Source organism: Miniopterus natalensis, chromosome 16 (genome assembly GCF_054644295.1).
Source record: "Miniopterus natalensis isolate mMinNat1 chromosome 16, mMinNat1.hap1, whole genome shotgun sequence".
Taxonomy (NCBI): Eukaryota; Metazoa; Chordata; class Mammalia; order Chiroptera; family Miniopteridae; genus Miniopterus; species Miniopterus natalensis.
Window position 1 is genome coordinate 28245258 of NC_142096.1, and position 23331 is coordinate 28268588.

At 39.0% G+C, this 23331-nt stretch overlaps 1 protein-coding gene across 2 annotated transcripts in view; it reads right to left on the reverse strand.

Moving 5' to 3' along the window:
* The window catches only part of STAU2 (staufen double-stranded RNA binding protein 2), a 217088-nt gene that overhangs the window by 121991 nt on the left and 71766 nt on the right, over positions 1–23331 (reverse strand). For both annotated transcript variants that reach the window (XM_087825442.1, XM_087825443.1), the window contains exons 5-9: positions 19218–19377; positions 17912–18019; positions 15192–15404; positions 9530–9667; positions 2149–2280 (exon numbers count right to left, since the gene is read on the reverse strand). In XM_087825442.1, coding sequence (XP_087681568.1) covers positions 2149–2280; positions 9530–9667; positions 15192–15404; positions 17912–18019; positions 19218–19377 — 751 coding nt within the window. The remainder of the gene's footprint in view (positions 1–2148; positions 2281–9529; positions 9668–15191; positions 15405–17911; positions 18020–19217; positions 19378–23331) is intronic.

Here is a 23331-nt window from a genome sequence, read left to right on the forward strand (position 1 = left end):
GAAACTGCGGAGGGAGGAGCCAGCAAAGAGCTTGCAGAGGGGTGACTGACGTGAGCCCCAGACCCCAGGAAGCCTCCAGAATTAGAAGCACACCTGCCACGTCTAACAATGAATCCTGGAAGGGCCTGAAACCGAACGACTGTTTGGAAGTCTTTCAAGGTGCTATGAAATCTCCAGGTCACCTCGTTGACCCCAAGCTGACAGGTTTCCTACGAGGTTTCTCTGAGGCTGAAACAGAGAGGCTCTGGGCACCACACACAGCTGAGGGTGACATCGCCACCCCAGCACGCGGGTGAGGAGACGGAGTCCGAGGTCACACCCTGGAAGGTAAGATCGGCAGGCCCCATCTTCATCTGGGCCTCAGAAGACAGCAGCCAGCTTAGAAGACAGCTTCCAACCCAAAAGGAGTGGCAAAGACAATATAGGGAGCAGAATAAAACTTGAAAACAAAGTTAAAAAAATCCTCGGAGACAAAAATTATTATACCCATTAAACAAGAAGAGAAGAAAAGAAATATCCTGGAAATAAGAGCTCTGGGACATCAAAAATACAAGAGCCAAAGTAAAAAATGTCAGAGGACGGAAGACAAAAATTGATGAAATCTCCTAGAAAATAGAACAAAAAGAAAAAGATATAGAAATAGGAAGGAAAGGAAGGAAAGGAAAAGAAGGGAGGGAGGGAGGGAGGAAGGAAGGAAGCTCAGCCTCCCCATCAGACCTTCTACTCACCGAGCCTCCACCACTGCATGGGCCAATTCCTCAAAGCAGGTCTCTGTGTGTGATGCGTATCTACATGCATGGGCATACATATGTGTGTAGATAGATACATGTATGTACACATGTATATACATGCACATATCCTCTTGGCTCTGTTTCTCTGGAGAACCCTCACTAATACTACAGTGGGTATGCAAAAATATGTTGTTTTAAATTAATGACATTAATGCTGTTTTTTTGCTCTGTTTTGTTTTTACGTAACTTCCAAATAAATGTCTACGATTTATTTTGACATATTTTTATAAATCACTCACCAGGTTTAAGTCAATATAAATGTGTTAAGTTAAAACAACATATACACAACGTAAGAATTATAGAAATGTGAACACATGTTAGGTTTCATGTTACAAATATTTTTAAAGGAAGAAAAAGCATTGACTACCCAGGTTATAAAAACAGAATTGAAATCTCTAGCGATACCACACAGACAAATAATTTTTTAATCACTCAAAATAATTGCCTACATATTCACAGTTGCCTTAAAAAGAAAACTATACCTAAATGTTTTTTAATAGACGGATTCTGTTTCTACTCTAGACCTCAGAAATGTGTTCCTACAGAAACTGGTTATATCTGTAAGACAGAACCCTTATGCAAGAAAATAGAGTGGAAAAAGGCATACTGTTTTAGATAGAAATAATTATTAAGCCTGTTTTGTGAATTTTCATATAAACAAAATGTTAATGATAATTTCTACATGTGCATAGATAAAATGAAATTAAGCCAGTTCTTGCCAAGTTATCTGCCAAGTCCTGAATTCGGGGTTCCCTGCTTCCCTCGCAACAGAGGCAGGTGTTAATGATGTCATTAACTGTGCAGAAGAAATAGGGACCATGAACACAAGTCTTGGCAGAAAATAAACACCCTCTGAGTTTACCTTTAAATTTAAAGTAAATAGAAAAACTAGTTTATAGAGTGTCTGTCCAATATAGTTCCTGCCCTAAAGGGATAACTCAGGATCTTTATTTTCAGTGTTTTCAGCTGCATTTCAGAAATAAAAGCCAACAACCTCTGTTCTTAAAAATTTAGCACAGACTAAAACTGTCTACATGGTAAAACTCCACCAGTCAATAAGCTATAAATTACTAAATTGGTATTATACATAATACATACAGCCACACACAAATTTTTAGTATTTGCTAACTGTAAGGTTATAATTAATACTTCTTCATGTTGACACCATAAACAGATGTTATTTTGTAACTGGAGAATCTGTCTTTCAAGTTAAACAGTGCTGCCTTAGGAAAGTTAAAACTTGATGTCTACTTAACACTACTTAAGACACTGCTTAGAGTCAAGGCACACTGGAATGGAATTCGTTCATCTCATATTCTAACAGAACAGGACTTGTACATGTAAACTTAGCTCTCACCTTGTCAAGTTGATCTTGAAGACTAGTGGATGCTTTATAACCAAGTTGTAACAGCATTGCTTCTGCGGCATTTTTTTTGGCTATCTTTTTATTGGGTCCTGTTCCAGTAGCAACTTCATTGCCTACCTTGACCTGATAAGATTAAAGTAAGAAATTAATAAGGGCTCCTTAACACCATAAAGCAATGTTCTGCTCTCCAGCATTCAAAAATATAAAGTCCAGTCCATAATAAAAACAATTAAGAACCCATTTATGTACAATTATATACACAAGTGAAAATATGTATGGAGAAAAATATAGAAATATGGTTTTCAAAATGACACTGGAGGCTACCTTAGCATGACAGAATCTTAGAAGATTTCTATTTCCTTACATATCTCTGTATTATTTCATTTTTTTAAACAATAAACTTGTATAATTTATAGAAGAAGAAATAAAAAATTCACATGGTAATAGAGTATATGTTGATTCTAAGTACATTTAGCATGCTTTATTTAAATTAATAAACTGAAAGGGCTGAAATTCATGTTGCTGCCATTTAAAATAATGTTCACATTGCATACTAGTATACAAAGGTTTATATTAAATAGTTCCTGAAGAATTAATACACAAGGGTTAGTACAATATCCTGGTTAAGAACAAATATTTCCAAGTCAGATTTGGGTATAAAATTCAGTTCTACTACTTCCTAGCTATATGAACCAATTCAAATTATTTACTATCTCTAAGCCTCAGTTTTTTTAATCAGTACAAGAGGGGTAACATAACTACCTCATAATGTTGCTTTGAAAGTTAAAAAAAAAAATGTATGTTACCTTATGGTGTATAATTAATCATAATTGCTCAATCAACAGTAGCCTTTTATCATTAGAACTATTCCACCGTTCTCTCCGGTGAACAAGGGGTGTGTGTGTGTGTGTGTGTGTGTGTGTGTGTGTGTACATGTATTTAAATGTACATCACTCATCTTATATCCACACATTTTATGAGTTGGGTAATGCTCTTTGAGAGACTCATGTGCCAAGAGATAATATAGATATAAAAAGTAAATTTGAAAGCAAAAAGGAATAAGATTACAAGGAGAAAGAGAAAATACACAACTTACAGTGGGATTTGTTTTTATACATTGGTCTCAAAGAGTGATTTACGAAGCAGACAAGGTAATCACAGTTTTGAAAATTAAACAATGTAATATAAATAATCCATGGGCAAAAGGAAAAACGCTAGTGGAAATTATAAAATATTTTAAATAAATAACAATGGAAATACAATATATCAAAACTTGAGGGATGCAACTAAAGTGGGTCTAAAAGAAAATACACAGCTACAAAAGCTAGAGAAAGACAGAAAGGTAATGAGCTAAACATCCATATCTCAGGATGTTATTAAGAGCAAAATAAACCCAAAGAAAACAGACGAATAAAGACAAATGCAGAAATTAAGGAAACAGAAAATGAAGCATAAAAGAGTTCAAAAAGCCAAAAGTTGGTTCCCTGAAAAGAATAATAAAATGATAAACCAAAGGTAAGACTGGTTGGGAAAAAGAAACAAATAAGAATGAAACTGGAAGATTATAAAAGCTTCTGTAGCATTATAAAATAATAAGGAAAAGTGAATACTTTGGTTAAGTTTTTTTGAAAATTAAGATAGAACAGAAAAATTCCTAAAGAATATAATTATCAAACGTTGGCACAAAACAAACCAGTAACTGCACAGGCCTATTACTACTAAAGAAATTAAAACCATAATTTTTTTAAACGTTCCACAAAGAAAACTGAGAGTTTCTCCAGTAAGTTCTATCCAATATTTAAGGAAAAAAATCATGCTAATCTTACAAAAATTCATCCAAAATTGGAAGAAGAGGAATCAGTCCCCAATTATTCAGTGAGGAATCACTCTGATTCCAAAATCCAACAAGGACATTATAAGAAAGGAAATTTACAGACCAGTTTCACTCATAAACATAAATGCTGAAGTTTAAACCATATAGTAGTAAACTGAAGAAAGTAATACATGAAAAGAAGAATCGCGACAAAGTTAGATTTATTCCAGATATGCAAGGCTGGTCTAACATTTGAAACTCAAGCAAAATCAATCAATGGAATCTGCTATATTAATGGGTTAAGGAGACAAACCAAGTGGTTATTCTAATAAATGGAGCAAAAGCATTTGATGAAACTTAACATACATTCACAATAAAAACTCTTAGCGACAGAAAAACTCTTAGGGAAAAAAGGGAACTTCCTTAATACGATAAAGGGCATTTTACAAAAAACCTACAGCAAACCTCAGCAAACATTATACTCAGTGTTGAAATTTTGAAATTAGAACAAGACAAGGGTGCCCTCTATTATTACTAGTATAAAGCATTTTACTATGAATCCTGGACAAAGCAATAAGGCAAGAAGAAAAAAAGATATACAAATTAGAAGTGTAAAAACAAACCCATTTTTTGCTATATGATTTTATATAAGGCATCCAAGAAAACCTTACAAAAAAATTGTAAGAATTTATGAGAGCATAAGTCCTCTGAACAAAAGTCAACTGCATTTGTATATTCTATCAATAGTCATGTACAAAATGAAAACTATTAAGACACCATTTGCATTAAATGAAAATCAAATATCTAAGATGTTTAAGACCTTTACACAGAAAATTAAGCATTACTGAAAAATATTAAAATAAGCCGAATAAACAGAGATTATGCCATGTTCATGTATTCTAGACTCAGTATTATAATGATATCAATTCTCTGCAAACTGACTCATAATTTCAATCAACTCCCATTAAAATCCCACACATATTTTTACGATACTTCACAAGCTGATTCCAAAAGGTCCCTGGAAATGCAAAGTGCTAAGAGCAGCCAGGACCCTTCTGAGGAAGAACAAGGTGGGGCACTTATTCTCCTGGACATCCAGATTTATTACAAAGTTAACATAAGGCAAAGACAGATAAATCTGCATTAAAACTCATGGCTTATGTTCTTCAAAAAAAGCATCACTAAAAAGACCAAAAAAAGGGAAAGTCACAACACAAGAGAACAAACATATCTGAAATGCCATGTAAGTGCAAAAGGCTTACATTACACAATATACAGTGGATTCCTATACGTCAATTTTTTTTAAAAAGCCTGTAGAAAAATGAGCGCGCGAGAGGAACAGGCAGTCTATATGTGAAATTTTGGATTTATCAGATGTCACTGTGCTTGGTTTAAAAAAAAATTAGAAAGCTTCAATATTAGAAAGCTTCAATAACGTCATACCACATTAATAAAATTTCAGTGACAGTATACGGAGTATAGCAATGAATGGGTACGTGGTACAACTAAACCCAGTTTCCGGATTTAAATCATGATACTTCTACCACCATTTTCCCTTTTTGGCTCTTGTGTGAAAGCACAATACTGGCTATTTCATTAGTTGCAGAGCATACAGGTTCCCATCTGGTACCCACTTATGCACTGTTTGCCATTTATTCTTACATCATTATTTAGAGGTTTATTTGTGTTACTATTTCCATCACTATTTTAGAAGCTTCAGCGAACCAACTACTTTTTTAAAAACTAAGGACATACAATACAGAAGGGGAAACAAACTTAAATGTAAACAATGTGCACGATATATGACAAAGAAATTGCACTTTTTAAACAGAATTTTAGTCAAGATGAGCTGTACGTCTTATAGTTTATGAAACATTTGAAAATATATTCATTATAGAATTTCTGTAACTACCACAAATCTCATAGTTCAAATCCGTGCAGTATTTGAAGCAAATACTCATTGCTTTTTCTTCTGAAACCAGAAACTACCACATCATGAGAAACCAGCAGTCATCTACGGGCCTCGCCGAAGCACTGGCCCCGCAGTGGTCATGGCAGACCCCTGGGGCCAGGTGAACACATACCCCCTCTCACAGCGGTGCTGGCCTGCACCTGGCCTGAACGCAGCGGGCCCCAGGCACAATGTGCTTGAGTCTCAGGCTTGAGCCAGCCTCTGCTACCCGGTGTTTTTTCCAGTGCCTGGTTTGTTCTCCAGTTTCAACAGCCCCTGTGTTGTCACTGGAATGCTTGCTAACTACAAGATTAGACCAGTTAAGTCCGAAGCTTCCTCTACTGCTGTCAAAAGACTGGCCAAAGTAAATGGAAGCAAAAGATCACTGAGCAGCAAAAATGTTTCACCTGCCTTCACATGCTGTGTGCACATCCCTCACTCTGATTCCATTCCTGAGCCGGTTCGTCCCTGCACCTCACGTATCTACCCAGGCATGAGCCCTCTGGCTCCAGGCCTGCTCTTGGACATGCTGCGCCCTTCTCAGCATTCACCTGGGGTCTGTGTCTGCTGGATTCCCATCGGATCTGTTCTGATTCCTTCAAGGCTTCCTTCTAGAACAGGTGCTTCCAGAACCAGTTTTCCCACTCACCTACCCTTGTCTCACACAAGTTCTTACAGAAGCACGGTTCAATAGTTTGTGAGCAGTTACCCTAAGTTATTTGTTAGTATTAAATAAGACTTCTGTAAAAAATTACATTTAAAATTTTTATTTAAAAAATAAAAATAAAAAAGACTGCTCTGCTAAAGGACTTTGATTCCCTGCTAACAACAGTCATTAAAAAAAAAAAAATCACTTCTATATGAGTTAAGCAACTATGTATAAACTTCATAAGTCATCTTCCTAGAAAGCTCACACATTTTATAACTATTATAAAATTTTTATATTTAAATGTTACTTTTTCTGCAAAGAAGTTGAATTTTTCTATGCAATAAATTTAAGACTGCAGATTGTTTTTAAAAAATAATTTAAATAAGATCAAGTCCTCAAAAGTCTAACAAAAAAGTTCTAAAATAGTATTTACCAAAAAATGAACTCATTATCTTTCACTGAGTCACAAGTAAAACTGATGAAATTTGCTTGATATATTTTTTAAAACCTAGAGATCTTAATCACAGAAAGAAAAATTAACACTATATAATAGATAACAATAGAATATGCTAATATGCCATTTAGTTTAGTTATCATTTTTCTCTTTGAAAAATTAAAATATCTCTGTCCAAAAATATAAAAAGCTTTAAGAAATTTGCTCTGGAACTAATATCCAAATGTCACCAGAGATTTTACCTAGCAATCAATACAAGTAATTGCATTAATTTTATAACACAAATTTATTTTCAGTGATAAATATTAGCATATTATCTCCAGATATTTTACTTCCACGTTCAATTCGAACAAATGATAACATTGCTTAAGTAGTTTATACAAAAGCCTTTACTTTGATAAAGTTGCTGCAATATAGTAATGAATCCACTGGGGCTTCCAGAAGGGGGAAAAACAATATGAATTCAGTGTGAAAACATGTAAAAGCACAGCCAAATGTTCCCATTTGACTAGAATGTTTATGAAGGCCCATAAAATGGAAGCTGGCATAAGGTACTCTAAATTCCTCTTTCAAAAGGGGTACTCAATATACTCCATAGAAAAGGAATTGTTTAATAAAGTCAATTCCAGTTTTTATTCCTAATACAGGTCTAAAATTTAGGTAATTTTTTTTCCTTCAAGCTTTGGAGTTCAAAGAATACTTTCTAGACTTTTTCAAAGCTAAGAATGTAAAAAGAAAAAACTGGTGCATCCTTTTACAAAGTGAGGAAACTAGAACAACACTCTTCTGGGTCCTAATGACATCAAGGCCACAATGGTTTACTAACCATAGACAAATTCCCCTCTGTGGATATCTCGGTTCCCACAGTGGTTTATCAGTGACTACATCATAAGTTTACACCTCCAGCAAAAGCCAAATATAATAGCTCTCATGCAGGCAGGCACACAGCAAATATACATCAAAGATTTATTAAGGTCCTACTGTATACACATATACAGACCACTCTATTGGGTACTATGAGATGATGAAGTATAAAGATTATAATTTAGGTCCCTGGCCAGTGTGACTAAGTGGTTAGAGTATCAACCCACACATTGAAGGGTGAAGGGTTGACTCCTGGTCGAGAGCACATACCTGGGTTGCAGGTTCGATCCCTTGGCCCTGGGCCCTGGTTGGGGATCATTTGGGAGGCAACCAATCAATGTGTCTCTCTAACATTGATGTTTCTCTCTCCCCCCCCCCCCCCACTCCCACCCTCCCTCCCTTCTATTCCCTCTAAAAAAATCAATGGAAAAAATATCCTCAGGTAAGGATTAACAACAACAAAAACAAGATTATAAATTAGGAAGGCAGATAAAATTTAGATATGCACAAAAAGTTCATCAACATGAAAGACTATGCTTGAATCTCAAAATTTCTCCCATATGGTCAGCACTTAATAAATATCTGTTCATTTTAACTGGATTATATTAAAGGTGAGATCAATGGGTTTGACTGGAAAAAGTTTCTTTGACAAGACAATTACAACAGAACCAGTTTGGGGACAATAAGGATAATTTAAATACAGACTAATGAATCATGCTTAATGTAAGAAAAACTTACATTTTTTTAGAGATACACACCAAGTATGTAGGCTGAAATGACATACAGTTAGAAATTAGCTTTGAAATTCTTTAGGAAAAGAAGGGAGGGGGAGGGAAGAAAATTGAACAGCTGAGGCAAGTGCGGGAAGAATCTGAACTGTTGTGTCTGCGTGATGGGCACGTTCCCCAACACACATCGCACTATTCTTCACAGTGTACTATTAAATATATCCACCCTTGGATATATCTGAAACTTTTTAAGAAAAATTAAAGGTTTCTTCGACACTGGGGCTCGAGCTGGCAAGCGAGGCTGCACAGGCGGGATCTGAGAGGAGGGGGGCGTGGGGCAGCCGCCTCGCTGCTGGTCCCCGCCCGTCTGCCAACCCCCAGCAGCCACGCGCCGGTTCCCTCGACGGCACAACACCGCAGTTAAAACTCGCAGCAGTTTTGAGTCCCTCAGTCCTCACCATGGTTAGGGGGATAGCTCGAGCTCTTTTCCTAATTTTCCTGAAAACCCAAAGTTCATGCTCTTGGCCCTGTTCCATCACCATCCATCCTTCTCAATTTTGTTTCTGACTCCATCTGTCCCCTAGTCCCAGTAGTGTAACAGACTCTGGCTGCACACTGTAACACAGTAAGAGGGAGACAAGCCTTCTGTTTGATACACTCTGGGCCAAATGACCTGTGTGAACTCAGTCCCTTCAAAGCTCTTCTGTCTATTCTAACATCTCCTTGACACTTGAACGGTTCAACCAAGTTGGAAGGTGGGCCTGGAGAGAATAAGTGCTCTAAGAGTAAATAGAGTTACTTTCTGCTGTTAATTCCCAGTCAGCCTTTCCCCCATATCTCTATTCCAACCTGAGGATTTCTGGATTTTTTTTAATAGTTAAAAAAACTCTTCCCATATAAAAGTGAGACATACCTGCATCACAAACTCCCGACGTCGAGGCATTCCTCTCTCTGAAAGCAAAACATAGTCTGGCTCCCTTTCCTTTTTGGCCTGTTGAATTTGAGCCAGGCGGCTAATGGGGTTCATTCCTTGACCATATTCTGGTCCAGCCTAAAAAACAATGTGAAGAAAAAATGTCAAAACATGCTTGTAAAACTTGTTATTGGATCCTTAAAGTGGTTCTCCTCTCCTCCCCTATGCCCCAAAACTGTGACTGGAGAAGATAAATGAGCGTCATTTATAAAGATTTATGAAGGAAAAGCATAAAACGGATCTGAAACTAAGGCTTATATGGGATTTAGGGCTCAGGGGTATTACTGATAAATCAGGTCAACTCTTCTGCTTTTAAATGCTTCAGTGTAGCTACTTCACAGTTCTGTTCATCAGAAACACCAAGAGAATAGAAGACGGCATGAACTGGGAAGAGATATCTGCAGTACATATAACTCAAAAAGACAAATCCAGTATCCAAAATATATTTTTAAAACTCTGAAAAATTATCCAGAAAAATATCATCTAAAAGAAAAACGGGCAGAAGACATGAACAGATATTTAACAAATGAAAATATGCTCAATCTCAGACTCAGGAAATGCGTATTCAACCCACAGCGAGGTACCATCTCACACCCATCGATTTAGCAAAGATTAGGAAGACTGACAGCCCCCCATGCTGATGACGGGGAGAAACAGAAACGTATACAGTTGCTGAGAGTAATATAAAATGGAAAACAACTGGGCAATGTTTAGTAAAGCCAAAGATGGTACCCGCACTCCCTAGCAGCATTTTAAATTTATTATTTAAAATGGACACCCAAATTTTTCAGGTGGGCAAAAGTTTTGAACAACACTTCATCAAGCCTCAGATGCTACTAAACGCATAAAAAATGCTCATGTTATTAGTCACTAGAGAAATGTGACATCAAACCACAATGAGATACCAAAGCCCATGTATCTGAACAACTGAGATTTAAGACTACACATTCGGAAGGCTGAGCACGCACACACGGCTGATGAAAACGTAAAACAGTATAACCCGAAGATGGTGGCACAGGTAAATGCAGGACTCACATCCTCCTGCAACCACATCAAAATTACAACTAAATCACAGAACCACCACCATTCAGAACCACCTGAAATCTGGCTGAACAGAAGTCCTACAACTAGAGAATTAAAAAAGAAGCCACATTGAGACTGGTAGGAGGTGCAGAAAGGGCTGGTCTGACACCCATGTATGGTGTTTTTTAAATCAGGAGGGATATGTTGGCTGTGGAGGTCAATGAGGAGTAAAGGGTCCCAGCCCCACACCAGACTCTTCAGCCCAGAGTTCAAGTGCCAGAAAGAGAAGTCCCCGTAACTTCGGGCTGGTTGGGTTATAAAAACCAGTGGGGATTGTGGCTGAGTGACAGGGAGGGTTGCTGGAGTCCTGGGCAGTTCCTCGTAAAGGGCCGGCACACAGACTTATTTGGACTCACTCCCTCCGAGCTCCAGCACTGGGGCAGCAGCTCCAAAGGCACTAGGGACATATGGGGGCAGGAAGGCAGTAACCAAAGAACTTATATGCATACATGCATTACCCACGGACACAGACAATAGGGTAGTGAAGGCCTGGGGTAGAGTAGGATGTGGGTGGAGGGAGGCAATGTGGGGGGAAAGGAGGGGATATCTGTAATACTCTCAACAATAAAGATTTAAAATAAAATAGTATAATCCCTTTGAAAAGTAACTCGCAGTTTCTTAAAAAGTTGAATATATACCTACTAAATGACCAAGCCATTCCACTCTCTAAGTATTTGCCCACAAGAAATGAAAGCAGGTGCCCATAAGACATACACATAAATGTTCATGGCAGCTTTGTTTGCAACAGTCCCGAACTAGAAACATCCCAAATATCTACCTCGAGAGAATGGATAAACAAATTATGGTATATCCATAAAATAGAACACTACTTAGCAACAAAATAGAACCAATAACTGATACATGCAACAATATGGATGAATCTCAAAATGATTATGCTGAGTGAAAGAAGCTAGCCAAAAAAAAAGAGTGGTTGCTCAGGAACTTAGAGTGAGGAGATTACCAAAGGGTACAAGGAAACATTTGGGAACAATGGAGAAGTTTATTATCTTGATTGCGGTCATGGTTCATAAGTGTATGCATATACCAAAACACATCAAAGAGCATGCTTTAAATATATTCAACTCACTATATATCAATTACACCTCAATAAAGCTGTTTTTAAAATCTAATCAAATATATTTTTCAGAAAAATGAACACGTAGTAAAAATGTAAAGAAAGGAAATGTTAAACACAAAACTAATGATGGTGGTTACCTACGGGAGGTGGACAGGATGTGACAGATGGGGCATACAGAATGCTTCAACCTAATGTTCTATATTCAAATTGGATGGTGGGTCTTTTTAACTTACATACAAGTTCTGTAAAAATCTCTAAAAGGCGCTCTATTTTAAACTTTATATAGGGTAATGTTTATGAATAAGTCTGTTTTTTAACTTTAAAAAAAAATTATATACAACTCCTTCTTAGTACCGTCTAAAAGGTTTAGAAACAAAAATATCTTTGGAAATATTCTTTCCGCATGTAAACTAACTTTCTTCATATATTATTCCTAGAAATGAACATTTGCATGTATTATATTGTCAGAACTTGATTTCACCTTGAAAATTTATTCTAAAACAGGTAACAGAGACAAGGATAATCACTGTTACAGATAACATAGGTGACATCAAACTTACGTTAAGAGCCATTGTATATACAGTCTTAGCTCTTCCTGGGAACTGGTAAGTCTCCACCTTATCTACTTTGGTGCCGCAGGTACAGCCTCCAGGTCAGATACTGAAAGGTCTTTTAAATTATGTTTAGGATTTTGGACTTTATCCAAAGAGCAATAGGAAATTACCGAAAGATTTTAAGCAGAGGCATGACATGATCTGAATGGCGTCTCTAAAAGATAACACTTTAAAAAACACCATTTGATGTCTAAAGCATCTGCATGAAGGCCAACTTCAAACCAAATGTAACAGTTCAGGTGAGAGATGACTGTGAGTTGGACCAAAGGGTAGCAGAGGGATGGAAAGCAACAGACCAACTTAAGAAATCTGTAAGTGATGGAACCAATAGGACTTGACTGATCGGATGTAAGGGGTAAGAGGGAAGTAAGAAATGACTCCCAGGTTTCTGTTTCAACAGCTGCATGGTGGTGCCAGTCACTGCGATGAAGAATGCTGGAGGGGAAAGCAATTTAGAAGGGAGCATGGTGAGTTCTGGACATGGAGTTTGAGGTGCCTGTGAAATATTAAGTGAAGATGTCCAACGGGCAGGGCAGAGCACAGGAGAGTAGTTGAGAACCATCCACATAAAGACCAAATTAAAGCCCGAGAAGTAGGAAGCGTGCCGTCTGGGCCAGAATGGGAAGCTCAGCACTGCAACGGTTAGGGGGAAGGGGAGGAGAGCGAAAACGGAAATGTTTCGTGTTTGATAAAATACTGGTTTCCCCTTCCATTTACATGCCAAACAATAAAGATTAAGCACATTATAAAGGAAGTAGAGACGGACTAACAAGAAAAGACAGAGACAGTATTTGTAAGTCTGAGACTGAATATCAGTGAAAGGTAAAGCGGGCCTCTTGAGTCCGGCGCTGGAAGAGGTACACCTAGCTCGTGAAGATATTCAAGTAACTGTACTTCAGTGACTCCTCCTCTCTCTTCCTATTTGCCTCTTTCTAAGAATGTCTTTAGTGCCCAGGGTATTGTTGTTGATGCAGATTCCAAAGGCAAAGGCCAGATGCATGGATGCAATCAGATAATGATGGAGTTTTGACTCAAATTAACTACTGGCATCCTTGACAACTAAGTTATTCCCTGGATATCAGCTCTTAGGTGATCATTCTACAAACCAGTAACGAGAGAAAATTTTATCAGAAAGCCTTCTTTGCAGTCTTGTCTTATAGAAAAGAACATTAAAAACAGAATATAAGCCCAAAGACATGATGAGAAAGTCTTACATTTTAACTCTACAGAGTAAATCCACAAGGAGTTCCCAAAACAACCAGTTTCAAATGCGCCCTCGAGTCACACGGCTAGACCTGAACCCTGACTCTGCTGCACATGATCTTGGGTAAGCGTCTTAAATACCAAGGACCTCACTTGTAAAACAAAGATAATACCTACATCACAGAGTGACTAAGGGGATCCAATGAGAGAATGTGACAGTTTTATTATTTTTAAAAAAATCAAGGCAACTCATCAACAGATATTTTCTCTACTTCTACGGCATATAAAGAACTGTAGACTCTAGATGTGTAAGACATAAGGAAGTGACAAAAATGCAGAAAACCAAGGCACTATTCCAACCTGACGCATCTGTTTATTGGCCCACTATACCGTATGATCGCACTTATAATTATCGAGATTCCAACTCATGGAATGCATGCTCCTTTCTCGAAATAATCTTACATTTCAGAGGCTGCCTACAGACTTTATTTTAACATAACACAGACATGCTACAAGTAATTCCAAGTGTGATGCAGGTGAGGAGAAATGTAGGGAGTGGGGGAAGGCAGAGCAGACTTCCCTGCAGAAGTCAAGTTTAAGCTCAGATCCAAACGGCGGACAGCAAGAGAGTTCTGGAATAATACCCTTACATGCTGGAGTTAGCAGCAAATAATTCTGAGAGTTCAAAATGCTTCTCTCCTCTCTGGAGAAGAGCATTCAAGCAGTAATTTTATTTTTAACAGCTACAGTTAAAATTAACATGAATTATATTCATACCCTATTACAAAAATGTATTGATCTTTTCCAGCCTAATGGTTTACTATTCTTCATTTGTTAAGATTAGATTTTGTTGAGTGCATTAGATGAAAGTTGCTATGTTACCATTCTGATTTAGAGCACTGTCCCTCCATCGTGGGTAAGTTACAGATTTTACACATAAAAAGATTTAAGAAAACAGACTATAAGTATATTCACACACACATAAAAGGTGATTAGACATAAAAATACTTAGTATTTATTGGGCACTTACTGTTTGTATTACTAATAAATACTAAGTCCCGCACACAGAGTGCTTCCCATTCACTCGCTGCGGCTCCTGTCACAGGGTCAGCATTATTCGTATTACTAGCCTGTACCCTATAACCAATTCAAGTGTCCTATAAAGACACTACACAGCAGTGCAGTGTGCAGAAAAGAACAGTGGGTCAGAGATCAGAGTAAGCCAGGTTACTCCCCACGACAGGTTACTCCAAGAGACGGGTGAACGAAAGCGAGCAAACGCTTTGGATGTTATATAAACCCTCGCTTGTAAAAACGAGGGTAACGTCCTCTACCTTAGTCGTGACGAGAGTTATACTAAAGGTGATCATCAACGGGAAAGTATCTTTTTAAGCCATAAAAAGCTGTAAGTACGTAAGGTATTATCTGATGAGCAACACAGGTATGCAAGTGTCAAAAAGTAGAACAGGATCGTTAGTGACCTACAGTCACGCCCCCCCCCCCCCCCCAACTCGGGCTGGACACGTGCCTGGGTCAGATGCCTGCCCCAGGGAAACACTTTCATCTATAGTCACCGTAATATTTACACAGCAAAGCTGACTCGTGCTCACAAGCACACACTTACTTTGACTATTGTTTTAGGGCGTTTTTTAAAAAATAATTTTGGCTTTTCAACCACAGGGAGAGGTGGAAGTTTCCTCAGCTCCTGCAGGACCGTGGTCGCGGCACGCTTCTTGGAGAGCTTTTTGCTGTTCCCCTCTCCTTCCGCGGAGAACTCTCCCACCGAGACCCGCGTGACAAAGCTTTTCATGTGTGGGGGTCCACTTTCCTTAATAACCTATAAAATACAAATATGATATTAAATAACATACAGGCATGTAAGATGTGTTCTTTTCAAATATGTCCTTACTGATTTTAGAGAGAAAGGAAGGAAGAGGGAAGGAGAGAGAGAGGAGAGAGAAAGAGAGAGAAAAAGAGAGAGAGAAAGAGGAACATCGATCAGCTGCCTCCTGCACACCCCCTACCAGGGATCCAGCCCACAGCCCGGGCATGTGCCCTGACCGGGAATCGAACCAGGAACATCTCTGTGCATGGGATGACACCCAACTGAGCCACACCAGCCAGGGCTTAAGATACGTTCTTATAGCATGGACCTTTCTTAATGTGCATATCATAATCAAAATTGAAATTAAGACTTATACCAAAATTATAGATTTCTTTAATAAAGCTATTATAAAAGTATATGAGAACTATTCAATTACAATACTTACAATGCTTAAGAAACTGGAGTTGAAAGAGCAGAAATCTAAATAAACACATTCAATTCATATTCAAAATTGGTTTTTACCAGTTTAAAACAGGCAATTCTAGTGATGGTTACCCAATTCTTATGAAGCCAAAAATTAAGAACATAAAACAAACCACATAATATTAGGTACACAGGACATCGGGAATGATAATTTGTACATATCTCATTTTCTCTGGAAGGGTAAGTTCCTGGAGGATGGGGACCATGTCTTATTGGAGTTCTACAAGCCACCAAGCATCCTGTGTGGGGAAGCCGCTCAAAAACAGTTGGGGGTGAAAAATAACCTTTTTAAAATATATATATATATCTTTATTGATTTCAGAGAGAGGAAAGGAGAGAGAGAGAGATAAAACATCAATGATGAGAGAGTCATTGATCAAGCCCACAACCAGGCATGTGCCCTGACTGGGAATCGAACCCCAATCACCTGGATCCTAGGTTGACACTCAACCGCTGAGCCTCGCCCAGCCGGGCAAAATAACCGATTTTTGACATAGACCTCAAAGGCTGTTTTACAGAAGGAATGTTTACTCTCTGTGACAGGATCTTAAAAAGGTAAGTCGATATCCCATAAAAATACCTCACTTTCTAGGGTAATGGATTATGAATCTGTCAGCCCTGAGTGTTCCCAAATCCTGTACTAATGTGCTCTTTCAAACTAAGACAACTTCCCAGGAAAGATGCCTTCCAAAACCTGAGTGCCCAAAACTTTAGTCTCCTTCAAAATTCTGACCTATTAAAGATATCCTATTTAAATAGCTTACTATTTAACATTGTATATAAAGTTTGTCTTTTAATATTGGATGCCAATTAGGAAAAGAACACAAACGACACAACAGCTCAATAATTCAACAGTGGTCAGGATAAGGAATTTATGATAAGCATACTTTCCAAGTAATTTAAGTTTACTAGTTGATACACCAAAACTATTTTAACCACTTTGCTAGACATCCTCCTGAATTTAAAAAACAAAACAAAACTATATACTGTACTGACTTAATAGAGAATACCAAATATTTAACCTTTTATTGCTGGCATTAGATCACCATTTGAACATCAAATATTCTATAATATATATTGAAGCCACCAAGGACTTCTAAGACTGATAAAACTGTTCCTATTCACTGTAGCCTTTAAAGGCCCCAGATTCAATAGTTTCTGAGTATATGCAGTGACTTAGACTGGTTTTCCACACTGTCCCTATCACTTCTTGCTTCTTGCTGGGCTTAATGAGCCTTCAAGTGCATGCTGTCCCCGCCTTCCCCACCGTGCCGCGTTTAATCTGCCGCAGGGTGACATCAGATAACCTGATTTGTTCAAATTGTGTTTAGGAAGAAAGTAGACAGGTTCTCAGCCGAGGTCAGTTGGTCCTGCCAGTGAGTTAAAGGTGGGAGCTTTCTCGTAGACGAACGGCACACAATCTGAAAGACGACACTTCACGATTGTTTCAGCTTATTTCCTGGGTTTTGCCTATTTTCTAGATATTCAAGTTGCAAAATGAGTAAGCTCTTTATATAGGAGGTATTATAATAATTAAAAATTATTTCCTCTTTTAAATTTCACAAAATTTTATAAGTATGTTTGTGACATATTTATCTAGTTGCAAAGTGGAGAGCTGCTTACTTTTAGTGACTTAGTAAAATTTAAACGTATTTTGGCAAATACCTAAGAAATTGGATAGTAATACATGTTTCACTGAATATTAACTTGGATATTTTCAGTTGGATCCTATTAAAAACAACAAACCCTCTAGAGTATTACAAATTAACTTACACTCAGAAAATAAAATTTATGATGAAAATAGAAATATCATACCTACAGATGGCTCTTAACAGAAAAGCCAAAGAGATGAGCAGGAATCCATGACATTATGAGAAGTTCTATTCTCCCCAGGGCCTGTGTCATTTCCTGGCAGAGCGTGAGCATGAGGAAGCACCCTCACTTTCAGGACACTAGCATACCAGCTAACTTTATCTTCTTGCTTATTTATTTAAGTTAATGAGGAGCAGGGTGGGGGTGGGAAGGTGAGCACTTACCTCGAAACTGACGGGCATATTTCTCTTCAGAGCGATTTCAAACACTAAGCTGATCTCCGATTTATTTGCGTCTTTGTCGTCATCCATTTCCTTTCCGGATTCGCCATTCTAAATCCAAAAACCAGGGTGACACTGAGTCTTCACTTTGGAACAAACTTTGCATACAGTCTACAGTCAAGAGGGCCTATCTAAATAAGATACAGTAAGAATCAGAAACCCAGGCTGGGTCTTGTGGGGTCCCCGTAACCACGGCAGGCAAGGGCTGCTGTGAGGCTCTTTGTCGTTTGGTTTTTCTTTGTTCCCCTCAAAGTAGAAGAATAAATGCTAAGTGTGAAAGTATTTACTCTAAATACATTAATTTGAGTTTATCCAGTTCTCCAGAATTCTCTATCTCCCCAACACACACACACACACACACACACACACACACACACGGTACCTCCACTGGTGTTGTAATATGATATTTAATCTTCTATGAAAACTAAGCTGTAGAAAGAGTACAGGATGTAAACCAGGATTCTCGAGCTCCAGGTCAGGCCCTGGCACCAATTCACTTATTTAGCACATACTTCTGGAGGGAGGACCCCAGATATGCTGGACATAGTGTAAGTAACTGAGATAGAGTATTCCTTCTGTCAGGGGGCTTGTAATGTGGTGGGAAAAGAGACAAAAGTCCCAATGAATGAGTACAGGAGAAAAACACCTCCATCTGCCCTTAACCAAGATCAGCCTCGGAGGAGGAACAGGTGTGCGGAACTGCAGAGGTGGAACTGTATGGTTTGAAATAACTAAGAGGAGAACTCAGCTGGAGACACTATTTTGAAGTCAATAGAGAAGGCAGCTGAAGCCATGAGAACAGGTGAAATCACTCAAAAATAGGCTCGATACCCTCATTTGTAAAAATTAAAAGTCGGACTGGAAAAATCCATAACGATCTCCTTCACTTTAAATTCCTCTACTCCAGATCAACATGACATAATCCACGCTCAATAAATGTAGCATTAAATGCAAGGTACATTATTTCCCATCCGTGTACATATTCCGAGATCCTGAGCTGCCTGGGAAACGTACTCTGTAGGTGAACCGACGTTTTCAAAGGCGAGGTCACCCTGGCAGGAACACAGGTCTAGGATAGTAGACAGATAACCTGTCTACAGATTAAAGAAGCAAATTAAAGGAGATCACCACTCCCACCTTCCTATCAGGAGAGAGTATTTCTTCTCTTTGTAAAAATGCAAGCATTTGTCTTTTCAATCGTCTCACAGGGACCTATAGAAAGAGACTGTCACATGCAACAGGACCACACCTGAGAGGATTTTTCCGGAATGGGCTCATTCTGCAGCGCCTGGAGGGCCTTCATGGCGGCATTGTGTCTAGCAGCTTGTCGAGTCTTCCCTTCCCCAAAAAACTCATTATTTCCTACTGTCAGCTGAACATAAAAGATCTTAGGCATCGGGCAATGATACCTAAAATAAGAAAATAAAACAGTAATGTTAGTTCAATACACTCTATAATCAGATTTGTTTTGTTTAAAATGATACCAACTATATAGTGTACTATGCCCTCTTATTAACCCTAATAAAGCTTTAACTTCAAGTGTTCAGACAGGTTTTGATGGAAGTGAGCCAAGTGGTCTGGAGTCACCACAGAGGACGGAGATGAGCATGGCATTTAGGTGACAACTCGCAGATGATTGTGTTTTTAGCAGAAGATCGTTTCGATTAGAAATGGGAGGGCAGAGAGATGGAGTTACTCCTCCAAAGTGATAACAAGCCCTTTGAAAGAAATAAGGAGACCAGATTCAACAGAAAAAACAGGGAGTCTAAACCAATTCTTAGGTGGAAAGTGTAATAATAAAATGTATTTAAGGTAAAATTTTTGGCAGGTTTCTGTTGAATGAGACTGGGGTCGAGAATAGCAACTGGAGAGCTGCAGGGATGCAGACAGGAGGGGATAAAGAGAGTATAAGAAGAACAAACCTAGAAGAAATCAACAAGAAAACAATTAAGGTGATACGCAATAAAATTCATTAACTCAACAATTATTTAGGGGGCACCTTCTATTTGACAGGGAAACGTGACGATGAACAAAAATACATTACAATGGAGAAGACAGGCAAGAAATAAGGTAAATATGGAGAACATGGTATGTTAGAGGTACCTGCTAAAGAGTAAAAGAGGCAGAGGTTCAGAAGTGGCAGGGAGGTGGGTGTTAGATGGGGTGGCCAGGGAGGGTCTCACTGAGATGATGACTGTGTAAAGACCTAAAATAAGGGAGGGAGAAAACCACGCACATCACCTGGGACGGTGCAACTGAAGCAGAGACAAAGTCAAGCGCAAAGGCCCTGAGGCAGCAGCATGCCAGGCACGTTCAAGTAATTCAGAGGATGTCCATCTTCTTCAGAGTCAAGGGAGGGAGGAAGGGAAAGCCAGGAGATAAGAAGAGGCGGTCAGAGTCACTTCGGGCCTTCCTTAGAAATCACTGTACAGATCTGACTTCTACGGAGTGAAATGGCCAGCCACCAGAGGGTTTTGAGCAGAGAAGTGCCATGACGTGGCTTACATTTTTGAAGGATCCTCTGACTACTATGTAAAGAACAGACAGAAGGGAACGGTGGTAGAAGCCAAGAGCTCTATTAGGAAGCTGGTATAGTAACACAGGAAAGGCCACAGAGGCCTGAACGTGACAGCAGAGGACGTGATGAGAAGTAGTGGATTCCGTGTTAATTTCAAAAGGAGATAGAGAGGTTTTGCCCAAGAACTGGCTATAGGATAGGAGAGCAGAATTAAGGATGATCCCAGGGTTTCTGACCTGGAAGATGGGGTACTGTACATGGAGTTGGTGAAGGTCGCAAGAGGGAGGGGTCTGCTGGGGGCAGACATCAGCAGCTCTGGTTTGAAGATGTGAAATTATTAGGCCCGTTAGACATCCACATGGAGATGTCAAATGGACAGTTGGATTTATGAGTCTAGACTCCAGGAAAGAAGACCAAAGTGGGAATAAATCTGGGAATCTTCAATATATCGATGGAATTTAAAGCCACAAGGCAGTGAGCGCTCTGTGGGAGTGAGTGAGAGGAAATTCAGGCAGGCAGGATGTGCCTCCTGGAAGCCAAGTGGGAAAGTCTGTCATGAAGCAACGAGGGGTCAATTGTGTCAAACGTTACTCACAGGTCAAGTCAAATGAATTAGCAAAACTCACAGGATTGATTGTGACGGAATGGTGCATTTATAAAAATGCTGGAAAATTACGTACAAAATCACCCCAGTGCTGAAAAACGTGTTTCTGAGCCAAAAGAAGTCCAATCAATGCCCCACTCACTGAGTTTTAGATGACTAGTGGACATATAGGTAGCAATGTCCTGTATTCAACCTGAGACCAACTGGACAAAGCCCATCCTGTAAGGCTCGGTGGGCAGATGGGACTAATCAGTGAAGGTTTACTGAAGGTGACGGACAAGGGTGTAGGTTGGCACTGAGCATGCAGACGTGGGGGGCACTAACTGAAACCACGTGAGTGGATAAGCACCTGGAAAAAGAAAGAGAAAAGGAGCCAAGAAAGAGAGCTTGAGGCTGGGTTCTGATTAATGCCAGTGATCAAAAGGCAGGGGAAATAATAGACGGCAGTGAAGGAGATGAAAGCAGGTCCGAGTTCGGAAAGAAACAACACAACATCAAGGAGACAATCAGCCGTGTCAAGGCAGTGGAGAAGGCCTGTCTGAAAAAGAGGGAGAGAGTTGCTGTGTTTAAATTCTTAGGGTCAATTTTCTTGGCCTGCAGTTTCCTATTAATTTGTTTTAAGATAAAGTACTTTTAAATGTGTATTATGTCATATGCTTTCATTTTTAATTGGCAAATACAAAAAAGTTAAGGGAAGAAAAAGCCACTTGTAGTAACGGACTACTTTTAATGTGCAAAGACTAAGAAGCATTAAAAACCACAATCTTTTTTGCTCTTTGATTCCAATAACTAGTGTACTGAAGGGCAGTCTCCTACTACCTGTTTCATTTTAGATTCCTTTAATGCAGAAATCTGGACAAATAGGATGAATACAGGTGATTTCTGTGCCCCACAGAATTCATTTTCCCCACCTCTACAGAACTCAGTGCAAATTTTAAACTGGTTCCACCACAAAACCCTTTAAAACTGACAACCTGACATTAGAAATCGACTCCTGAGATCTTACACGGCGAACTTTCGCCATAGAGCAAATGTTTACAATTAATTACACACTTCTGAGAACAGAGGTCCACAAGTGGAATTCAAACAGACCTTTAACTACAGGAGAGGGAGTGGGCGCCACTGTAATCACTCCGGCCTGCTGACAATTACAAAACTCATTTCGGTTTGCCACAGAGACAAACAAAATTTTTGTTCATTATAACTTTACTGGAATATGATGTCATAACACATAACCATACTGAAACAATCTGCTGATTTTCTAACCAAAATATTAATTGTACACTAAAGAGCCCTTGGGGCCTCTTCCTTTTTGGCCATCAAATGTGGCTCCATGTGCGCGTATGTGTGTGCATGTGGATACATATGTATATATAAATTATACCACATAAGTATCAGAGGGAAAATGAGGGACGTTGTGTTCTTAAACATCCGAGCGCTAAAAACAGGAAATACCGAAACCGGAGCCCTGACTAGTTTCATTCCATTCTCACTCCATCCTCTTAACAATGATTCTTAATAGCCTACCCCATGTGGTCTGAATACCTTACAGATCACATCTCCTCATATCATCGTGACAATTAGGACTGACCAGAGCACTCTCATTAATGGCACCCAGAGTGAATTATAGGACAGACGATGCAGAATGCTTTTTTGTATGTGATATGTCATGATACATCCTGATCTCTAAATATTTATTTCCTCTGGTAAAGAAACACTCCAAGTTTATTAACTTCAAAGGCAATGTCCTAGCTAATGGAGTTTCTTTTTCTATTTTTATTTATTTCAGACGTTAAGCTCATCCTTTGGTAAAGTACTTATGGGAAGTGATAAACACGTTTCTACAAATTAGCATTTATTTACCTAAGCTTACAGTGCTATTCTTTACCTAAGCTTACAGTGCTATTTCTTAATTAGAATTTTGGGGTCAATGCTTAGATCCCCACAGCGATTACTGTGAAAAGATGAGTGGGGAAAACCCACCCATGCGAGCTACTAAAGTTTCAGGGTCAAATGGCTTCTACCTACAACCTCCACAGTATATTTCACAGAGTGTGGCTCCACTTTCATCCACATCTATAGTGCTCGTTAACCATGCAGATCCCTGTGCTCCCACCCTGGTCTGCGGCCTCAGCTCTGGGGGAAGGGACAGAATCCCCACTCAAGTCTCCCTGGTGAGTCTCTGCACTGAGTCCAAGAGCCACTGCCCCACGACAGCGCCACGTCCTACAACACGGCACC